A 19,001-nucleotide genomic window follows, 5' to 3' on the forward strand; every position below is an offset into this window, starting at 1 on the left:
AACAGTAGCTTGGGGGGATCAGGTTATGGAGCACAGGGGTCAGAAGGTTGTGGGGCAGGTAATGGAACAGAATATTGGGGGGGGCAGGTTATGGAGTCCAGGGAAGCTGGAGATAAGGGGACAGAAGTCACAAGTCCAGAAGGGCCAGGGGGATCCAGGCAGGGGAGCAGCAGCCCAATCCACTCGGCTACACAGAGGCACGAGATGTCACTTCCCTCCCAGCTCCAGGCAACAGCATCTCCCTCAGCCTCCGACCCCTCCCGCACAGACCCGGGGACCGCCTGCGAATGCCAATGAAATGGAACGGGGTGTGTGGCAGCCGGCAGCCAATCAGCACAGGGGGATGTGGGGGGCGTGTGATGGGTTGGAGATTATCACTAGAGAAGGTTTGGATGAGATGCGGCTGCTTTATGATCCCTTCACACCATATACACCCTGGCACATTGTAATCCCCCCGGCACCTACATCCAGTGTTGGACTGGGATACCAGAGGCCCACCAGAAAACATTACACCGTGGGCTCACTTTCCAAACTATTATTCCTCCTCTCCTCACTCAATCTCTTTATTCTCCTACTCTTTTATATTTACTTAGTCTATTATTCCATTATTAAACATTTTTTCCCATAAAGAAATAGGGAATGAGCATGAAATTGGCCACATAGTTAGAAGCAAAAGGGCCACTGACACCCGGGCCCACCGGGAGCTTTCCTGGTATCCCAGTGGGCCAGTCCGACACTGGGTACATCTTCTCTAATCAGCTCTGCACTCAGTACCACCTCCTGACTCATGTCCTCTGCTCCTGGTATACAGCAAAACCTGTTCATTTGTACCCTAACCCCCTGGCACAGCACCTACTTCTGCCTTGTACCCCAACACTCTAGCAGCACCTACTCCTGCCTTGTACCCCAAATCCCTAGCAGCACCTACTCCTGCCTTGTACCCCAACACTCTAGCAGCACCTACTCTTGCCTTGTACCCCAACACTCTAGCAGCACCTACTCCTGCCTTGTACCCCAACACTCTAGCAGCACCTACTCCTGCCTTGTACCCCAAATCCCTAGCAGCACCTACTCCTGCCTTGTACCCCAACACTCTAGCAGCACCTACTCTTGCCTTGTACCCCAACACTCTAGCAGCACCTACTCCTGCCTTGTACCCCAACACTCTAGCAGCACCTACTCCTGCCTTGTACCCCAACACTCTAGCAGCACCTACTCCTGCCTTGTACCCCAACACTCTAGCAGCACCTACTCCTGCCTTGTACCCCAAATCCCTAGCAGGACCTACTCCAAACTGCCTCGAAAATTCACCAGTGAAAAATTTGCCGTGTGCGTCAGAATAGTCGCGTGCATAAACATTAATGCTTGTCAAAATTATTCAGATGCCTATTGAGTTTAATGCATTTGGCCAATATAGGCGTATAACAATTGTCGTGGGCGTTGAAATTGACACGCGTCAAAATCATTTTGACACCCATTGACTTCAATGCCTTTCACCCATCACTACAACACAGTGGCACTCAGCAGCCCATTATTGAGTGGTAAGGGCAATCTTAAAATGGAATATACAGTACCAATTACATGACAAGGCTGGGGCTATAGGCTGTAGTGGCAGCCAGTATCAAAGTGCCATTTTATATGAAAGTGAACAAATCAAAAGTACATACCAATACCTGCATATTGTGTGGCTGCTCTGTCCCTGGGATCATCTTGGAGGCCTAGAGCCCAGCACTGACATTGTATAAGGAATAAGGGCTGACGTGTGAAAATTCCCATTCATCATCATCATCATCCCTCTCCCAGGTACCAAGTGCACATTTCCTCTGTCTTTTGCTCCCGTTTCCTTGGCAATGATTGTCTTGCATGAGAGTATGAAGGGAAAGCCAGGAGGTTGTTGTTTTCCCTGGTTATTCATACAATCCATCTAATTGGGCTACAGCCTTCAGATGCATGAACTGGGCCCCACCTGTGGCCCTCAGGCTGGTATTGCACTACAACTCCCAGCATCCCCTGACAACATTTGGCTCTGGGTGGATATTTGGCATGGTCGGAAATAGGAATAGGTGAAGGGGGTACAATTAGAAAGAGAGTGTAAAAGCCTGAGCTGTGTGTGTGTGTGGGGGGCTTCAATGGTAGTGGCAGAAGAGGTGGTAGAGGTGTGTGTTTGGTTTGCAGATGAAGCAGAGCAGGGCAGAAGACAGTAATATTTGCCTTGGGCACCAAAACTACTTGCCACAGCTCTGATATTGGGGGTTGCCAGGTGACCTTAGACCCAGAGGCACCACTAAATGAAGTCTCAGACTAGAGCAGCGGGCTACACCCTAATACCAATTACAAAGGAAGGGAGGTGAGATAAACCTTCCATAATAATATCCCATTAAAAGTTCATTATGGCCTCAATATTTTCTCTGTGGCATTGCCCTTAGTACAGAGGAGTATCTGTTTTAGCATAGGGAAAGTGTAGTTTATGGTTTGTTCAGCTGGCTAGACTGCCAATTATGCCACCTGCATGACCTCTTTTAGTTATTTGATCATAACACAATAAGAGGGCTATGGGTGCTGGTATGGAAGTTTGAGAGCAATCAGGCTGAAAAGGGATAGAAAAAGGATAGTTGCTTAGGCAAGGCTAGAAGGTGATGGCTCCACCGCAGGGTCCGACTAGGGGGCCTGGTGCCCACTGCTTCAGGGAATAATGTTTGTATCCATCTTCTTCATTTATCTGCCCATTCCATTAGAACTTTATTGTTATTCTCTGAATGGACAATAGAGAAGAAGATTTAACAGAGGTCTGAAAGGATATTTGCAGTACAAAAGTTATAGAAGATGGGAATGCACAAAGGCTGGGGCCCAGACTGATGAAATTAGGAGCATGTTCATTCACTCACTAAGCCAATCAATATTTGCACCCAAGGCAATAATACTACTTAGCCCCCCTAGTGAGGACCTGGCCAACAATACCCTGACCCTTGCTAATCGCTCAACTTGCTGATAGTCTTCTCATTTCTTTTCTTCTCTGGCTCCCCTTACATTTGGGCCCCACCCTGTTGTACCCAAGGAACATACAAAGTGAAATAGTCATTGATATTGGAATGGGAATTGTGCCAAATATTGTAACACTGAACAAAATTATTGTCAAGTTTAATCCATTCTGGTGGCCACATCAACATTTTTGGAAAATGGCAATACATTTTATTCTCTCTCATTTTGCAGAGAAAACAAATTCTTTGCTACCATCAGTCTCACATACGGAAATAGGAACATAAACACCAAAACTGGCCAATATTCTAACTGTGTTTTTTTTACTATGGTTATACAGTATGTGCAAGTAGCATTTGTTACAAATAAGGGACCACTTGGATTATTGGCCAAATGTCCCCACCTCCCTATCCAAAAACCCAACTAAATGTAAAATTTTTTGTTCACCTTCCAGCTGGACTTTCTAGAAGATCTTTAGGTAATATGGTAAGTAATATGGGTTACTTGACTGTCTTCAAGGCAAGAGTCTGCAAGTATTGGGAGAGTAGACCAAAGATGGTGGACAAGATGGAAAAAGTAGGACACTACAGAGAAAGAAAGGCAAGATGGAGATGGTACAATAAGGTAAGTGTAGACAGCAGGGAAATATGCTGACACTAGACAATACTAGGGACAGATAGGGAAGGTAGAGCAAGATGGCAAACGTAGGACAACATAGAGACAGTAGGGCAAGATGGAGGTAATAGGTTAAGGTGGAGACAGTAGGGCAGCTTGAAGTAGTAGAGGAACAAGTTGGGACCCAAAAAAAAGATGGCTGTGCAATTGCTTGGAAAAAAGGCCCTTTCAGGCAACTCTGTTCTTTGAAATTTAATAATAATAATAATAATAATAATACTAATGCAAAGAAACAACCCCCCAAAAAAAAGAAACAAAGTCTCACTTTTATTAAAACTAATGAACAAAAGGGTTATAAGATCTTATATTGAAATCACCAAGCGGCTAATGATAAAATTCTCAGCCCAAGCCCATTGCACCAGTACATGTAGGGTGTAACACTCATCTCTTGCCTTGTCACGACATTAACATTTATTAAGGGGAATGAATAAAATTGAAACGGGAACAGTACGGCTCTTTGCAACAGTTCAAACAGAAATATTAAAAGCAAAAACTGTACACAAGTGAGGTTTCCATGGTAACAATATCTGTAGCTGCGGCGGTTTTCTCTTGTAGGTGAAGTATATGCAAGTCAATGTGTTTGTCCGTCACAGAGCTGACAAGCCTTCTATTGACAAGGTAGGGCACTATCCATTGTCTCTTGGTAGGAACGGCATCTTCTTTAGGTAAAATTCAGAGTTTCAGGTTGATTGGTGAGAAATGGTAGATTGAATATTCTCTTTGATGTTCCAAAGTGATCAGTCAGGAGTTAGTCTATCTCTTAGACACAAGAAGGTGTTAGTATCCCGGAGTATGGCTGGAAGAGGAGATACAGGGATACAATGATACAGTTAATAATAAAGAGAATAATTGTGCAGTGCATAAAAGAACAATGGGGTAACTATGTAATAATAACATATAACATAATACATTAACAATAAGTAAATAAGAAGCATGCAGATTACAGTAAATAGTAAAATAACTCAATTATGGACCAGCTGCAAGACAGAATAATGGAAATAGTCGTACTAACTGGGAGACAGGATGATAGAAAGTTGGACCAACTTATAGATAAAATCCTCAATAGAGGAGAGAGAGGGAGCAATAGAAAGCTGAATAGACTGAAAGCATAATGAAAATAATGCCAAATAATGACATACAAGGTGAACCAACTATAGAATAAATGAAGGAGATAGAATGATGTAAAGTAAGAGGAGATAGAATGATGTAAAGTAAGAGGAGACAGGATGATGGAAAGTAAGAGTAGATAGGATAATGGAAAGTAAGAGGAAATAAAATTATTGAAAGTAAGAGTAGATAGAATAATGAAAAGTAAGAAGAGACAGAATGATAAAAAATCAGGAAGAGATAGGATGATGGAAAGTAATAGGATATAGGATAATGGAAAGTAAGTGGAAATAAAATGATGGAAAGTAAGAGGAGATAGGATGATGGAAAGTAAGAGGAGATATGAGGATGAAGACAAGTGGCTGAACAATAGAGCAACAGCTTTAGCCAAATATGATAACATATGGGGAGATTGGTTGAATAACCTAAACTGAGACCCACCTGGATGTGTTTTATTTCCCTTCCATTCACTGGTCTTTCATGTTTTATTTCCTGAGACAGGGCAAGAATGGAGGAGGTGTAATATTAGAGTTCTCTATAAAGATTTGGGTTTTTGTACAATTATGTTGGTGGTTTCCTGCCATCTCAGATTACATCCCCCCTCCACCCTAATCTCCACCCTCTCTACCCAAATAAAACTCCCATCTCAGCTCTATTGATTATGATGCAAACTTGTAAAAGTCATATACCCCACTAGCCACCACAAATTCAGTATAACTTTCTGTTTGAAGTATGGTTTTGCAAGGGAAGTCTATGATGAATAGTCACATGACAAAGCTTGTAATCTCCTGATGGGTTATATTCATTTTGGTCAGTGCATAGCAAGCAGTGGACAACCTACTTCCTAAGTTTGGTCTCAATTGTGTTTTAAAATTGAAAGCTCACCATCCTTAGGAAGTAGGATGTCTGCTGATTGCTAAGCACTGACCAAAATGAATATAAACCACTGATTACAAGTTTTGTCATGTGACTATTCATCATGGACACTTTAGGACCAAATATGGATACGACGCTCACCACCACTGAGAGCTTCAGATGTTGAGGGATGTTGAAAGGTGAATTTCTCTATAAAAATATTAGTCATGCAGACGAATAAATGCTGCCCTTAGGCAAGCTTGGGTCTTAAAAAGTCCATGAAAGGTCACCAAATTGATATCTGTGACCTAATGGAAGGGATCTCCCAACCAGTAGCTGCACATTCATAGACCCTGGGTCAGGAAAAAACTCATCCCAAACCCAACCCTATGCCAGACCCTCAAAATGTTGGCATAGTAGGACCCGCTCCAACCCAATATCCAGATCTTCTAAATCTACACTATTTCCATGTGCACCTCTGGTTAAAAGACAAAGAATCTTCAGGAGCACATTGACCCACACCCAACCCTAACCTGCAATTGTTAGCCAAATCTCAACCCGAACTTGCCCAACTAGCTGAAAACCTGCATGAGCTTCTGGTCAACCCGCACATCAATACTGCACAGAAGAAAACTCACCTTGATCTTTCTTCACAAACTGTGACGGACGATTGAATGTGATCCCATCAAATGTCTCATCAATGAATGAGTCCAGATCAGCAACGTCACCTGTGTGTACAGGAGAAGATGTCATCAGAACTTTCCACAGTTCACACTTGCTGTGTAGTATAGTCTTTAGTTTCCATTGGGTGATGTAGCTTACAATGGAAAGAACATTTCTTCTCTGTATAGGTGCATATTTCATTCCTTGCCTAAGGAACCAATGCCACCACTATGGTGCAATGCATAACATACACTTGTTTTTGTTTTATTGGTTTGGATAATTGCTCATGCAGAGAAGGAACGTTCTGTACTCACAATAACCTATTATGTCATAGACAGATAACAATACCTATGTGTTAATGAGACACATACCTTCTTTGCCAACTGTGATTTCAGATGCATCAATGGGTTTGGACTAGAAAAAGGATAGGAAATTGGATCAAACAGTGTTCATTCTGGTTCTTCTTTAAGAGCAATTCTTTTTACTTCTGGATCAGTCTGCCCATTCTATGACCTTCCTCAGAAACCATCACCTGGGCTTGGTGGCCTTTGGCTTTAATTTGCTCACCTCTTTATTTAGTTTGCTCACCTCTTTATTTAGCTACTCATACTTTCAGAAGTTCTTCCTAAAAAGTGGGGCCTTAAATAGAAGACAGAGGGTTCCAAGTTGGACAGCCATTTAGAAATCTGGAGATGATGCTCATGAAGTGTCTTCAACATCTCTAGATCTCCAGCAGATGACCGATGTTCATTCACATGACTTTTTGCTACTAGTTAAGAATGGACAGTGTAAAAAGAATCTAAATTGCATGGGCAATAAAGCTGCAGGGTGTAACCTTACTTATGGTGGTCACTGGGTGGTGAGAGCTTCAGCAACATCTCTATAGGGTGTCTATGGACCTATGGACCTCAATAAAAATTCTGCAACTGACCCTCCCCAATATATTTAACTTGGCCAATTTATAGTGCAATGTTCTTAAACTTCTAAGAATGTTGCTTCCTGTGAACAATTGTAGTCCCACCTCTACCTAACAAGACTCATTGTGATAGGCTGCAGCAACACCAGCATTTTTACCTGAGTCATCCACTCACAGATCCCACGACTACATTCTCCTGGCCTCTCACGTACAACAGGTGTGTCGGTCGGGCTCCGGCTGCACACGGACAAAGGAAGTCAGTAAATTTAAAGTTTTGGAGCTGACGGAAATGTGGGAGATGTGAGTTGGCCCATGGGAATGACCGCAAAGCAGATGCAGCAGTAGCCTAATCAAAAGAATGTGCCCAGTAGAAGGAACTGTAACTCTCGTTACCCACCATCATGGGTATTTGTTGTAAAGCTTCAACAACCACAATAGTCCTATTCTATTAGATAGTAGGGCAGGAGGGTCTACTGGCATGGGCAGCAGCTACATTACTGTAGATAGAAGCACATCTATTAAATACAACCTTTTTCTCAGTTCCATCGTTTTGTCCTGTAAGGCCTGAAGCCACTTTGTCCTCTCCACGTTGCAGTCTGCAGACTAGAAATAAAAAGCATAATGCACTTCTGTATTAGGTACAATCTATAGACGTATCATATACCCAGGGCATTGATCTAAATTGCATTTGGTCTGGCAAACGGGGGCACACCATTTGAAATGATGACCAAGGTCTGTGGAATTCTAAACACCACAAAACCCACTTGGGGGCACATCAGACCCTTGATCTTCTAGTTTGACTTCATCTAGTTTTTCCTGGAGAAATGTGTTTAGTACTAGAGGTACCTTAAGGAACTCGATGAAGTTGACTTTACGAAGACTTCCAATGACTCCCATCTACTTTTAGGTTACTCCCCACTGGTAATGCAGGTATGGGATCTGTTATTCGGAAACCCATTATCCAGAAAGATCCGAATTACGGAAAGCCTGTCTCCCACAGACTCCATTTTATCCAAATAATCCAAATTTTTAAACAATACCTTGTACAGTATAAGATCCATACTAAGTTATAATTAACCTTTACTGGAAGCAGAACCAGCCTATTGGGTTTATTTAATGTTTACATGATTTTATAGTAAACTTAAGGTACGAAGATCCAAATTACAGAAAGATCCGTTATCCAGAAAGCCCTCAGGTCCCGAGCATTCTGGATAACTGGTCTCATATCTGTAATAGGAAATAAAGGTGTATGGTGGGTTGTTCCAAAAATTCAAAAACAAAGTATATTAAAAGTCATTTAATAGGACAAAAAAAGGCCTAATGCGTTTCATGCCTATTGGGGCACTTACTCATAGGTTCTGCCTAGCCAGCCTATGAGTAAGTTCCCCAACAGGCACGAAACGAGTAAGGCAATTTTTGTCCTTATAAATGACTTTCTGTGATTAATATATTTTGTTTTTGAATTTTTGGAAAAATCCACCGTACATCTTTTATTTCCTATTATTGACACACACCTTCGGACTAGGGTGCACCGTGGGATTTCCTCCAATCTCTACCTAAAAATGAACTGTTGAATGTACAGGGTGTGGTACCCTTATTCTTCTTATTTTTTTTATTGAGGGCTGTAAAGAGTACAGCAGTAAAGAGTGACTGAAGTTTATCAGAGTACAAGTCACATGACTGGGGGCAGCTGGGCAACTGACAATATGTCTAGCCCCATGTCAGATTTCAAAATGAAATATAAAAAAATCTGTTTGCTCTTTTGAAAAAGGGATTTGCAATGCTGAATTCTCCCGGAACAGTACTATTAACTGATGCATTTTGAAAATAAATAAAACATGTTTTCCAATGACAGTATCCCTTTAATTTGCAATGCTCCAGCATTCCCTGGCAGTTGGTTGCACTGGCCTAATATAAAGTAAAATGTATCTAATGATCATTGTACAGTATAATGTATAGTGTGAATCTACCAATAATACATGACACTGAATACAAACAGTACATACCAGCAATATGACCTTCCCACTCCTCATGGTCACTTCTATAGGATAACGATGACCAATGGCATCAGCAGAGTTCAAGCACTGCACCTGCGCATGGACACGGACACAGTTATTTACAAATACAGTGGCCTATTTGGGACATTCATATCAAATATCGCATCATGTTGCATGCTGGTGAATCATAGCCGCTGTTACTTACATCTCGCAGTTCGATGGTGCCCCATAGCTCCCCCTAGAGGAAACAGACCAGATGTTCTTTGAGATACATAATGTGATTGGATGCAGTAATGAGTTAATGCGGGGGCTGAGACAGGACAATATGGTTGTCATCTCCACTGTCTCTGCCAGAATAATTACATAGTTACTGTACATAGTTAAATTGGGTTGAAAAAAGACAAAGTCCATCAAGTTCAACCCCCTCCAAATGAAAACCCAGCCCCATACACACACCCCTCCCTACACTCACATCAATTCTATATACCCATATCTATACTAACTATAGAGCTTAGTATCACAATAGCCTTTGATATTATGTCTGTCCAAGAAATCATCCAAGTCCCTCTTATAGTCATTAACTGAATCAGCATCACAACATCACCCGGCAGTGCATTCCACAACCTCACTGTCCTGACTGTGAAGAACCCCCTACGTTGCTTCAAATGAAAGTTCTTTTCTTCTAGTCTGAAGGGGAGGCCTCTGGTACGGTGATCCACTTTATGGGTAAAAAGGTCCCCTGCTATTTGTCTATAATGTCCTCTAATGTACTTGTAAAGTCTAATCATGTCCCCTCGCAAGCGCCTTTTTTCCAGAGAAAACAACCCCAACCTTGACAGTCTCCCCTCATAATTTAACTCTTCCCTCCCTCTAACCAGTTTAGTTGCACTTAGTCTCTGCACTCTCTCCAGCTCATTTATATCCCTCTTAAGGACTGGAGTCCAAAACTGCCCCCATACTCCAGATGAGGCCTCACCTGGGACCTATAAAGAGACATAATTATGTTTTCAGACTTCTAGCGAGACCTTCCGGCCAATGTGAGATGGATTCCAAATCTAATGCACAGTGGAAAAAAGACGCATGCAAAAAGTTCCTGTGGGTGCCAAATAAGGGCTGTGATTGGTTCGTTTGTACCTGTGGACTGGCAGCCTACAGGAGGCTCTGATTGGCATTAGAATGGGTTTTTGTGCAACAGAACTTGCCTCCAAGCCAGGGATTCAAATAGAAGCACCTACTTTGAGGCCACTGGGAGAAACATCCAAGGGACTGGGAAGCAACATGTTGATTGGGAGTCACTGGTTGGGGATCACTGCCCTAGACTAACGACTATCCCAATTAATAATAAGGCTTATGATGCAAGGCCCAGCGGAGCTTACAATCTAAGGTCCCTATCACATTCACACAGTAGGGTTAGTTTTATCAGAAGCCAGATAACCTGCCTTCGGGGTGTGGGAGGAACCAGGAGTATTTGGAGAAGCCCCATGGAAACACAGGCCAAATGTAAGTACTTGTGGATTGCGCCTGCCTGGAATGGAACCTAGAATCCCAGGACTGCAAACTTGGGTCAGGGGGACAGAAAAATAAGTGTCACCTCTTTCTCGTTGTTCCCTCGGAGCTTGTAATAAGACAGCGCCGACCCCTTGAGGACAAAGTTGTAGACTTTCCAATGGAATTTCTGCAGGGATGAGACAAGGAAGAGATATCAGTGTTAGTGCATTCCTGATGGGACAACAATATGTCATTACTGATTCAGCATGAAGCTTCTCTGAGATCTGTGTGACCATTGGGCCTACTTGTGTGTGGGCCAGAACCTACTGTCTCTCACCATGTTAAATAATGTAACATAGTCCACGTTTATTGTCCACGTTTATCGTGCACATCTATAGTCCACGTCTGTTGTACACTTCTATTGTTCATGTCTATTGTCCACGTCTGTTGTCCACTTCAATTTCCCACGTCTATTGTCCACTTCTATTGTCCACGTCTATTGTCCACGTCTGCTGTCCACATCTATTGTCCACGTCTATAGTCCACGTCTGTTGTACACTTCTATTGTTCATGTCTATTGTCCACGTCTATTGTCCACGTCTATTATCCACGTCTATTGTCCATGTATATTGTCCACGTCTGTTGTACACTTCTGTTGTCCATGTCTATTGTCCACGTCTATTGTCCATGTCTATTGTCCTGTTGTACACTTCTATTGTCCACGTCTGTTGTACACGTCTATTGTCCACGTCTGTTGTACACGTCTATTGTCCACATCTATAGTCCACGTCTGTTGTCCACTTCTATTGTTCATGTCTATTGTCCACGTCTGTTGTCCACTTCAATTTCCCAAGTCTATTGTCCACGTCTGTTGTCCACTTCTATTGTCCACGTCTATTGTCCATGTATATTGTCCACGTCTATTGTCCACTTCTATTGTCCATGTCTATTGTCCTGTTGTACACTTCTATTGTCCACGTCTGTTGTCCACGTCTATTGTCCACGTCTATTGTCCACGTCTATTGTCCATGTCTATTGTCCACGTCTTTTGTCCACATCTATTGTCCACGTCTGTTTCCATGTCTATTGTCCACATCTGTTGTACATGTCTATTGTACACGTCCATTGTACGTGTATTGGAGGCAACATACAGGTGGGCGAGCAGCTACCACCTTATTAATTCATAGGTATTGCATCCAATGGTTTTAATACAAGACACCAACAAAGAACATTGCATAGAATATATACAAAAATAAATTGTTCACCTTTAAATGAACCTTTAGCTGGTGATAGATTACTCCTTCAAGTTTTCCTCTGGTTTATGAATAATTAACATTTCTCAGCTGCTTCTTCCCACCTACTAACTGTGTCACTGACCCCGGCAACTGATAAACTGATGCTCAATGAGCCAACGTTTTTATTGTTACTTTTCATTTGCTTTTCTTTCAGTTCAGGCCCCTTACTATTCATTGTGACTTCCAAACTGCTGTCTGGTTGCTACAAGAAAGTGGCACCCTAGTAACCATATATAGTGCTTGAAATTCCAAACCAGAGAACTACACAGAAAAAATGAAATGGCATTTTAAAATGTAAGGGGTGGTTCACCTTTAAAGGACAACTAAACCCTAAAAATGAATGTGGCTAAAAATGGCATATTTTATATAGTGAACTTATTGCACGAGGCTAAAGTTTCAGCTTGTCAATAGCAGCAATGATCCAGGACTTCAAACTTGTCACAGGGGGTCACCATCTTGGAAAGTGTCTGTGACACTCACATGCTCAGTGGGCTCTGATTGGCTGTTGAGAAGCTAAGCTTAGGGCTCGTCACTAATTATCCAGCAGACAATGAGCTTCCCCTGAAATATAAGCTGATGCTACAGGTTTGCTGATTATTAAATTCTGATGCTAATTGCACTGGTTTCTGTGCTGCCATGTAGTAATTATCTGTATTAATTACTAATCAGCCTTATATTGTGACATTTCTATTCTATGTGTACTGTATATTGTGAGTGGCTCCCTAAGCTCAGTAAGTGACAGCAGCACAGAGCATGTGCAGTGAATCAGCAGAAAAGAAGATGGGGAGCTACTGGGGCATCTTTGGAGACACAGATCTTTACTGCTAAAGGGCTGTGGTTGCCTTGGGCTGGTACAGAAGCACAAAACATCATGTACAACATTTCTAGCTACTTCTTCAGTTAGGCTTTAGTTCTCCTTTAAGTTAATTTTTAGTATGTTACGGAATGGATAATTCTAAGCAACTGATTTTCATTTTTTCTTTATTATAGTCTTTTAATTGTTTGCCTTTTTTCCTGAAACTGCAAACTGAAGAGCTGCTGAATAAAAAAAGCTAAATAACTAAAAAATGAAAAAATAAATAAAAAAACAATTGCAAATGGTCTCAGAATATCCCTCTCTACAGCATACTAAAAGTTAATTTAAAGGTGAACAACCCCTTTAACCTATCCCTTTCCTTTATACTCCACTATACACGGAGCTGAGGAAGTGGAGCCTCTTTGCAATTCCAGCCATAGTGACATTGAGTTTCATTCCTTTTCCACTCACCAGATTCTGACGCCTCTTCTCCAGGATTCCAGACAGAGACACTGGGGTCTGGGCATTGCTCTCCATTGCTCCTATGTGTAGAGACCCCTCGGAGGGCAGAGACATGAGATGATACAAAGGGGTCGGTTAGTGAGCGGCTGAGGCTGTGAGATGCTCCTGACACTGGGAAACACACTGAAAAGACAACTTCTTGGACTTTGACATTTAATGGCAGTTATCATAGGAGCTAAAGTCCGGAGTGATGTTCCCGTCTGAAAAAGCGAGGAATCTTGGAATTTCACATAAAGCCCTTATGCTTCATTTTCTTGTCTATTCTTATAAATAATAGAAAATAATCCATTTCTGTCATTATCCAGGGGGTGTGAGATCCGAACAGTTCTTTTATTGTGGCCCTGACATTTGTGCCGGGTTTGAGAAGGAAAGAGGCAAACGGCTAATATCTTATAAACTAGGGGGGGAAAGTCGTTTATTAAAGTAGCCAGAATTGCTCTTCCAACAGTTATTAGCTGTGAGGGTTTACATTCCCTTTAAAGCTGACCATACTGCTAAAGGGGTTGTTCTTCTTTAAATGAACTTTTAGTATGATATTGAAAGTGATATTCTAACACAACTGGTTTTTATTAGGGATGCACGGAATCCACTATTTAGGATTCGGCCGAACCAAATCCTCATTTGCATATGCAAATTAGGGGTGGGAACTTTTTAATTCCTGGTTTTGTAACAAAAAGTCATGCGATTTCCCTCCCCGTACCTAATTTGCATATGCAAATTAGGATTCGGATTCGCTTCTGCACGGGCAGAAGGATTCAGCCGCATCTGAATCCTGCTAAAAACCAAATCCTGGATTAGAAGCATCCCTAGTTTTCATTTTTATGTTTTTTAGTTCTCCAGTTTGCAATTTTAGCAATCTGTCCAAGTTACCCTAGCAACCATGCTTTGAGTTGAATAAGAGACTGGAATATGAATAGGAGAGGCCTGAAGATGAGTAATAAAAAATAGCAATAACAATAAATGTGTAGCCTTACAGAGCCTTATTCGTTTTTAGATGGGCCAGTTCCCCTTCAGAAGAATAAGGGAAAAAGCTGCTTAGAATTAGCCAGTCTATAACTAAAAGGTGAATGACACCTTTAAAGATCAGACAAGTTTAAAAGCTAAAGACGCTTTGGGCAGAGACACACGCTCAGATTCAGGGAGATTAGTCACCTGGCGACAAATCTCCTCTGCTTCGGGGCGACTAATCTCCACAAACTGCCTCCCGCCAGCTACAATGTAAATCGCCTGCGGGATGGTACTCGGAGCGCTTCGTTTTCCGAATTCGCCCAAAGTTGCCTCACAAGGAAACAGTAGCGTAACTAGAGGGGGGCGGGCCCTGGTGCGTGACGTGCAGCCGGCCCCCCCTTCCGTACTCGTATTTTCGCCCTGCATTTCAGTGGCGCTCGCACCCCCTGCTCCCCCGGTAGTTCCGCCACTGCCAGGAAACTTCGGGCGACTTTGGAAAATAAAGCACTCTGCCATCCCGCGGGCGATTTACATTGTAGCTGGCGGGAGGCAGTTCGGGGGGATTAGTGGCCCCGAAGAAGCGATTTATCGTCGAGTGAATAAATCTCCCCAAATCTGAGCGTGTGTCTCTGCCCTTATTGTCGTCTTCAGCTTTTGGCCAACCAAACGGTTTTACGCACGGGGACCTACTGTATTTACAAATGGCTAGCTTTGGCCCATGTTTGGCCCCCCCAGAAAAAAAAAAGTAGTGATGGGCGAATAAATTCGGCAGGTGCGAGTACATGAAGAATTTTTGTGTTTCACGGCTAGTGAATAAATTTGCGAAACTGAAGTGAAAATTCTCCGGCAAAAAATCCACCATATCATCAAAAAAAATGATTTGGACGCCCATTGACTTTAATGCATTTGGATAAAATAGGCGTGTGTATAAAACGTGTGTTGCTCGAGTCAAAATGAACACGTATCAAATTGATTTCATATTCGCCCATCACTAGCCCCAAGCTGCCCAACTGGTGGATCTTTCCATGTTTTAGTCACATTCCAAGAGATGACATGGTGGGCCGGCCATAATTTGCAGCAGATATATAGGCCTTGTATATTCATAATGTCCTGGAGTTCGGGTCTCCACCTTCTCATGTTACCTCTCTTCTTTATACAATAGCACTGGCATCATTCTATTCAAATCTCTTTTTCAACAGCAGGTGCACTAAACACAAGGTGGCTCTGGCTATTTGGCATCTATATCTGGCATGTGATCAATACCTTGCAGGGGGTTTGGCTTCCACTTGCTTTGTTTTGGCTTTGTTGGTGCTCAAACACCCAGAAAGTCTTTTTATGGCAATGTTCCCAGCTGGTTCAAAGTGCCATCAGCTGCTTAATGTGTCACCCAAAGTTCCACTCGACAATTACCAAGAATTGAAGAAAACATTGCAGTCTCCACTTGAGTTGGCTCTGTCATCTCTCACACTGATTAAACAGAAGGCAAACCTTTCCCATGATCTTTGCCGGACGGCTAAGGGTTTCTAAAGGCACAATCAAGTATACGTCCAGCAGAGGGCAAGTGATACAATGGTGTGGCCAAACTCTAAGGTCTGATAGAAGATCAAATTCTTCAAGACTAACCGTTCTAGGACATTAGGTAAGAAAGTATTGGCGCCCCAAGGATCCTGTTCTGTTTCCCTGGGGCAGAAGTAGTGGTGGAGTTCTTGGCCGCCCCTCTAGGGATAACATTTTGCAGTAATGTCCCTAAACCTACACCTGCTGCCTGTGGTACTGAAGAAGGACACAACCTCAAGAAGACTCTACTGTGTTAAAGATAAGGCTCCTCAATAGAAAGTCTCTGTGTCTCACACCTCCTCCTGGCTAATGTGAGGGCTACTGTTCTACCACGGTCCTCATCAAAGTAATACATTTAACATTTGCAGAAGTGAGGGGGACCAAGTGATGCTCAGGGATGAACATCAAAATGCAATTCAGGTTCTAAGGCAGACACACTCTCAGATAGTGGCTCTATGTCTATATTCTGCTTTAATTATCTAATTGGAAGGTCTACTTCATTTTGGAAACATGTTATTACTTCTTTAGTATGCAGACAGTCAGCCCATGTGCAAGTAGTCAGATAGATGAACCTATCCCTCAGAAGAACCACCAAAATGAGAATATACTCCAAACTCTGTATTTCTGGACTAAGCTCAAAAAAACTAAGATGACAAATTCTGTTGGGTTAATAGCTGCCCTTTCAAGATCCAGGCTGCCAGGACTAGTCTACTGGGATGGGAGTTGTTCTGGATGAAAACCCAAGCCTTAATGAACCAGTTTTGTTATATTATGATGGTTTTGTCTCTATAAACCCAGAGCTATGGTCAGCAAAGGGGGGGAAACATATCCCAGTCTGCTGCTCCAACATTGACAGAAGTCTGTCCTCATTAGGGAATAGACGTTTCAGCAAGATGTCCACTGGCAGGAGAACCCGGTATCAAAAGAGACACTGGAACCCTGCAAGACAGTCTATCAGCTCAAATACTCTGATTTGCCATTGTCTGTCCCTTTGACATGACTGAAACATCTAATGAAGAATGAATTTCAAGTCATTGCAAACTCCAGGTACCCCCTTGTTTGTTTATAATGGCTGTCATGGTGGCATTATCATATCTGACCTTTACTGCAGCCCCTTTGGTTAGTTGGCCTGTTGCTTTGAATGTTCTCCAAACACCAAGGAACTTTGAGTCATCACAACCTGATTCTTCACCAGTTTCTTTTCTAGGAAATCAACTGTAAATAGGATCTCAACCTTGCCTCCTGGTAGTGGACAAGCCAGTGGTTTAGAAAGCATGGACAGATAGAACTTGGCCCATCATCTCAGTGAATACTCTTGAAGAACAGAAGTTGGCATGGTCTGTATCAGTGAATTACGCCATGGATGATACCACCCTGTTTGTCATCAGCCTAAGTAATGTCTTTATAGCCACTTCTGAACCATAAAGGAAGTTCTGCCGGCAACGTATGCCATGACATTCAGTACAGCAATGACTTGGGAGGGGAGAGCAGGTGAACTTTGTTCAGATGAGGAAGTAACTTAAAGCCTATTGATATGGAACTGAAGAGACCAGGCAATATTCTCCTTATCAAAACGGTTAAGGCAAAAGATAATGAATGCAAATGAGCCTTTACCACTCATTTACTCTCATTTTTTTCACCTAGGTATTTTGACTAAAGGTGGCCAAACACGGGCAGATAAAGCTGCCGAAATTGGTCCTTCAGACCAATTCAACAATTTACCTGACGGTGTATGGGGGCTTCCGACGGGTCTTCCCAATCAATATCTTGGCACGATATCATTTGCAAAGGTTTCATTTTTCCGCCGACCGTCCTGTCGGAGCCCATTGCTCCTCGTTGTAATCTGGTTGTTCGGCTCTATGGTCGAATGTTCAGATTACCCCAATATAGTCCTGCCGTGGGCATATTGGGGAACGATCCACTTGTATGGCCAACTTAACAGCCACCGGGGGGGGGGGGGAAGGTACAATTAGGGGCCCTGTGGGAGCCGAAACCCCTAAAAATGGAAAGATGTGTTTTGCGTTCAGGTCGTAGGCAAGTTGAGCACAAACGGGGTGTGGCCATATGTTCAACATTTACTGGTTTTACTACCACCAAGATGACCATTGGGCTAATAATTGGTTCCCCTTGGAAAAAGTGGGGCGTCAGCTCTTAAAGCTTTGGTCTTGTCTGAACTGTCATTGTTGCTTTGATAACAGAACTGCATTATCCAGGGGGGGAAATGCTTCATCTTTCAATGAGAGACACAAAAACCAGCCTCGGGGTAGAACAGTCCGTAATACACCATTTTCTTCAAAACTCCACTGCTTGTTCCTTCTTCTTCCTGGAATAACACCAGCCCCTTGCCAAAAAATCACACACGGGACCAGGGAAAAGTAATTAAAATAGGTCTTTATTCTTTACTGACATAAAAACAAAGTAAAATCGTGGTCTCCCTTTGCGATACAATTTTTATCCTTTAGTTCATAAATAACAAAAAGAAAAAAACGTGATTGATCTGATAAAAACCAAAAAGACCTGCGCCTGTACAATGTGGCAACCAGTCAGTTCCGAATCCTTCAGCCCGGCCGAACCAAATTATAATTTGCATATGCAAATTAGGGGTGTGGAGGGAAATTGAGTAACAAAATGTTTTCCTCTTCGCATCCCTAATTTGCATATGCAAATTAGGATTTGGTTTGGTATTCGGCCAAATTTTTCGCAAAGGATTCAGGGGTTCAGCCGAATCTAAAATAGTGGATTCGGTGCATCCCTAGTTGTGATGATATAAAACATAAACGCACATCATAGATCACCGAGACTCCAGGGTCCCAAGAGCTCATCTTAGTCCCGCTGGATGGGAGCAAAACTGCAGGTCACTTTGAAACGTGGTCTCCTGCAACACAGTGAGAAGTAGTTGGGTCAACTGTGGGGCCGCACTGGCACTAGGAGACTCGAGCAGCATCATAAGGAGTCAATACGTTGAATAAAATGGAATTGTTAACACTGATGAGAGGATTGAAGAGGGTAACCCCCACCTGTACTGCCAGGAATAGTAGATAAGAGAGGGAGGCATTGGCTTTCACTATCAGAAACCTCTTATCTGCTCTTGATATATCAGCACCATATAGACATATAGAGAGAGGGAGGGAGAAAAAGGGGTGGAGAGAGAGAGAGGGAGGGGGGGAGAGAGAGGGAAGGAGAGAGGAAGAGAGAGAGAGGGAGGG

General features: G+C 42.7%; 1 protein-coding gene across 1 annotated transcript; it reads right to left on the minus strand.

Moving 5' to 3' along the window:
* Window positions 1-3,178: 3,178 nt before the first annotated feature.
* LOC121399076 lies at window positions 3,179-13,839 on the minus strand. The gene is made up of 10 exons (XM_041578903.1): window positions 13,240-13,839; window positions 10,781-10,864; window positions 9,395-9,427; window positions 9,199-9,282; window positions 7,722-7,795; window positions 7,351-7,429; window positions 6,648-6,690; window positions 6,252-6,341; window positions 5,200-5,250; window positions 3,179-4,447 (listed from the first exon to the last, which is right to left on the minus strand). The coding sequence occupies exons 1-9, from the start codon at window positions 13,342-13,344 to the stop codon at window positions 5,237-5,239; spliced, it is 606 nt and encodes a 201-aa protein (XP_041434837.1). The 5' UTR covers window positions 13,345-13,839; the 3' UTR covers window positions 3,179-4,447; window positions 5,200-5,236.
* Window positions 13,840-19,001: the final 5,162 nt, after the last annotated feature.

Source organism: Xenopus laevis, chromosome 9_10S (assembly GCF_017654675.1).
Source record: "Xenopus laevis strain J_2021 chromosome 9_10S, Xenopus_laevis_v10.1, whole genome shotgun sequence".
In the NCBI taxonomy this organism is placed as follows: domain Eukaryota; kingdom Metazoa; phylum Chordata; class Amphibia; order Anura; family Pipidae; genus Xenopus; species Xenopus laevis.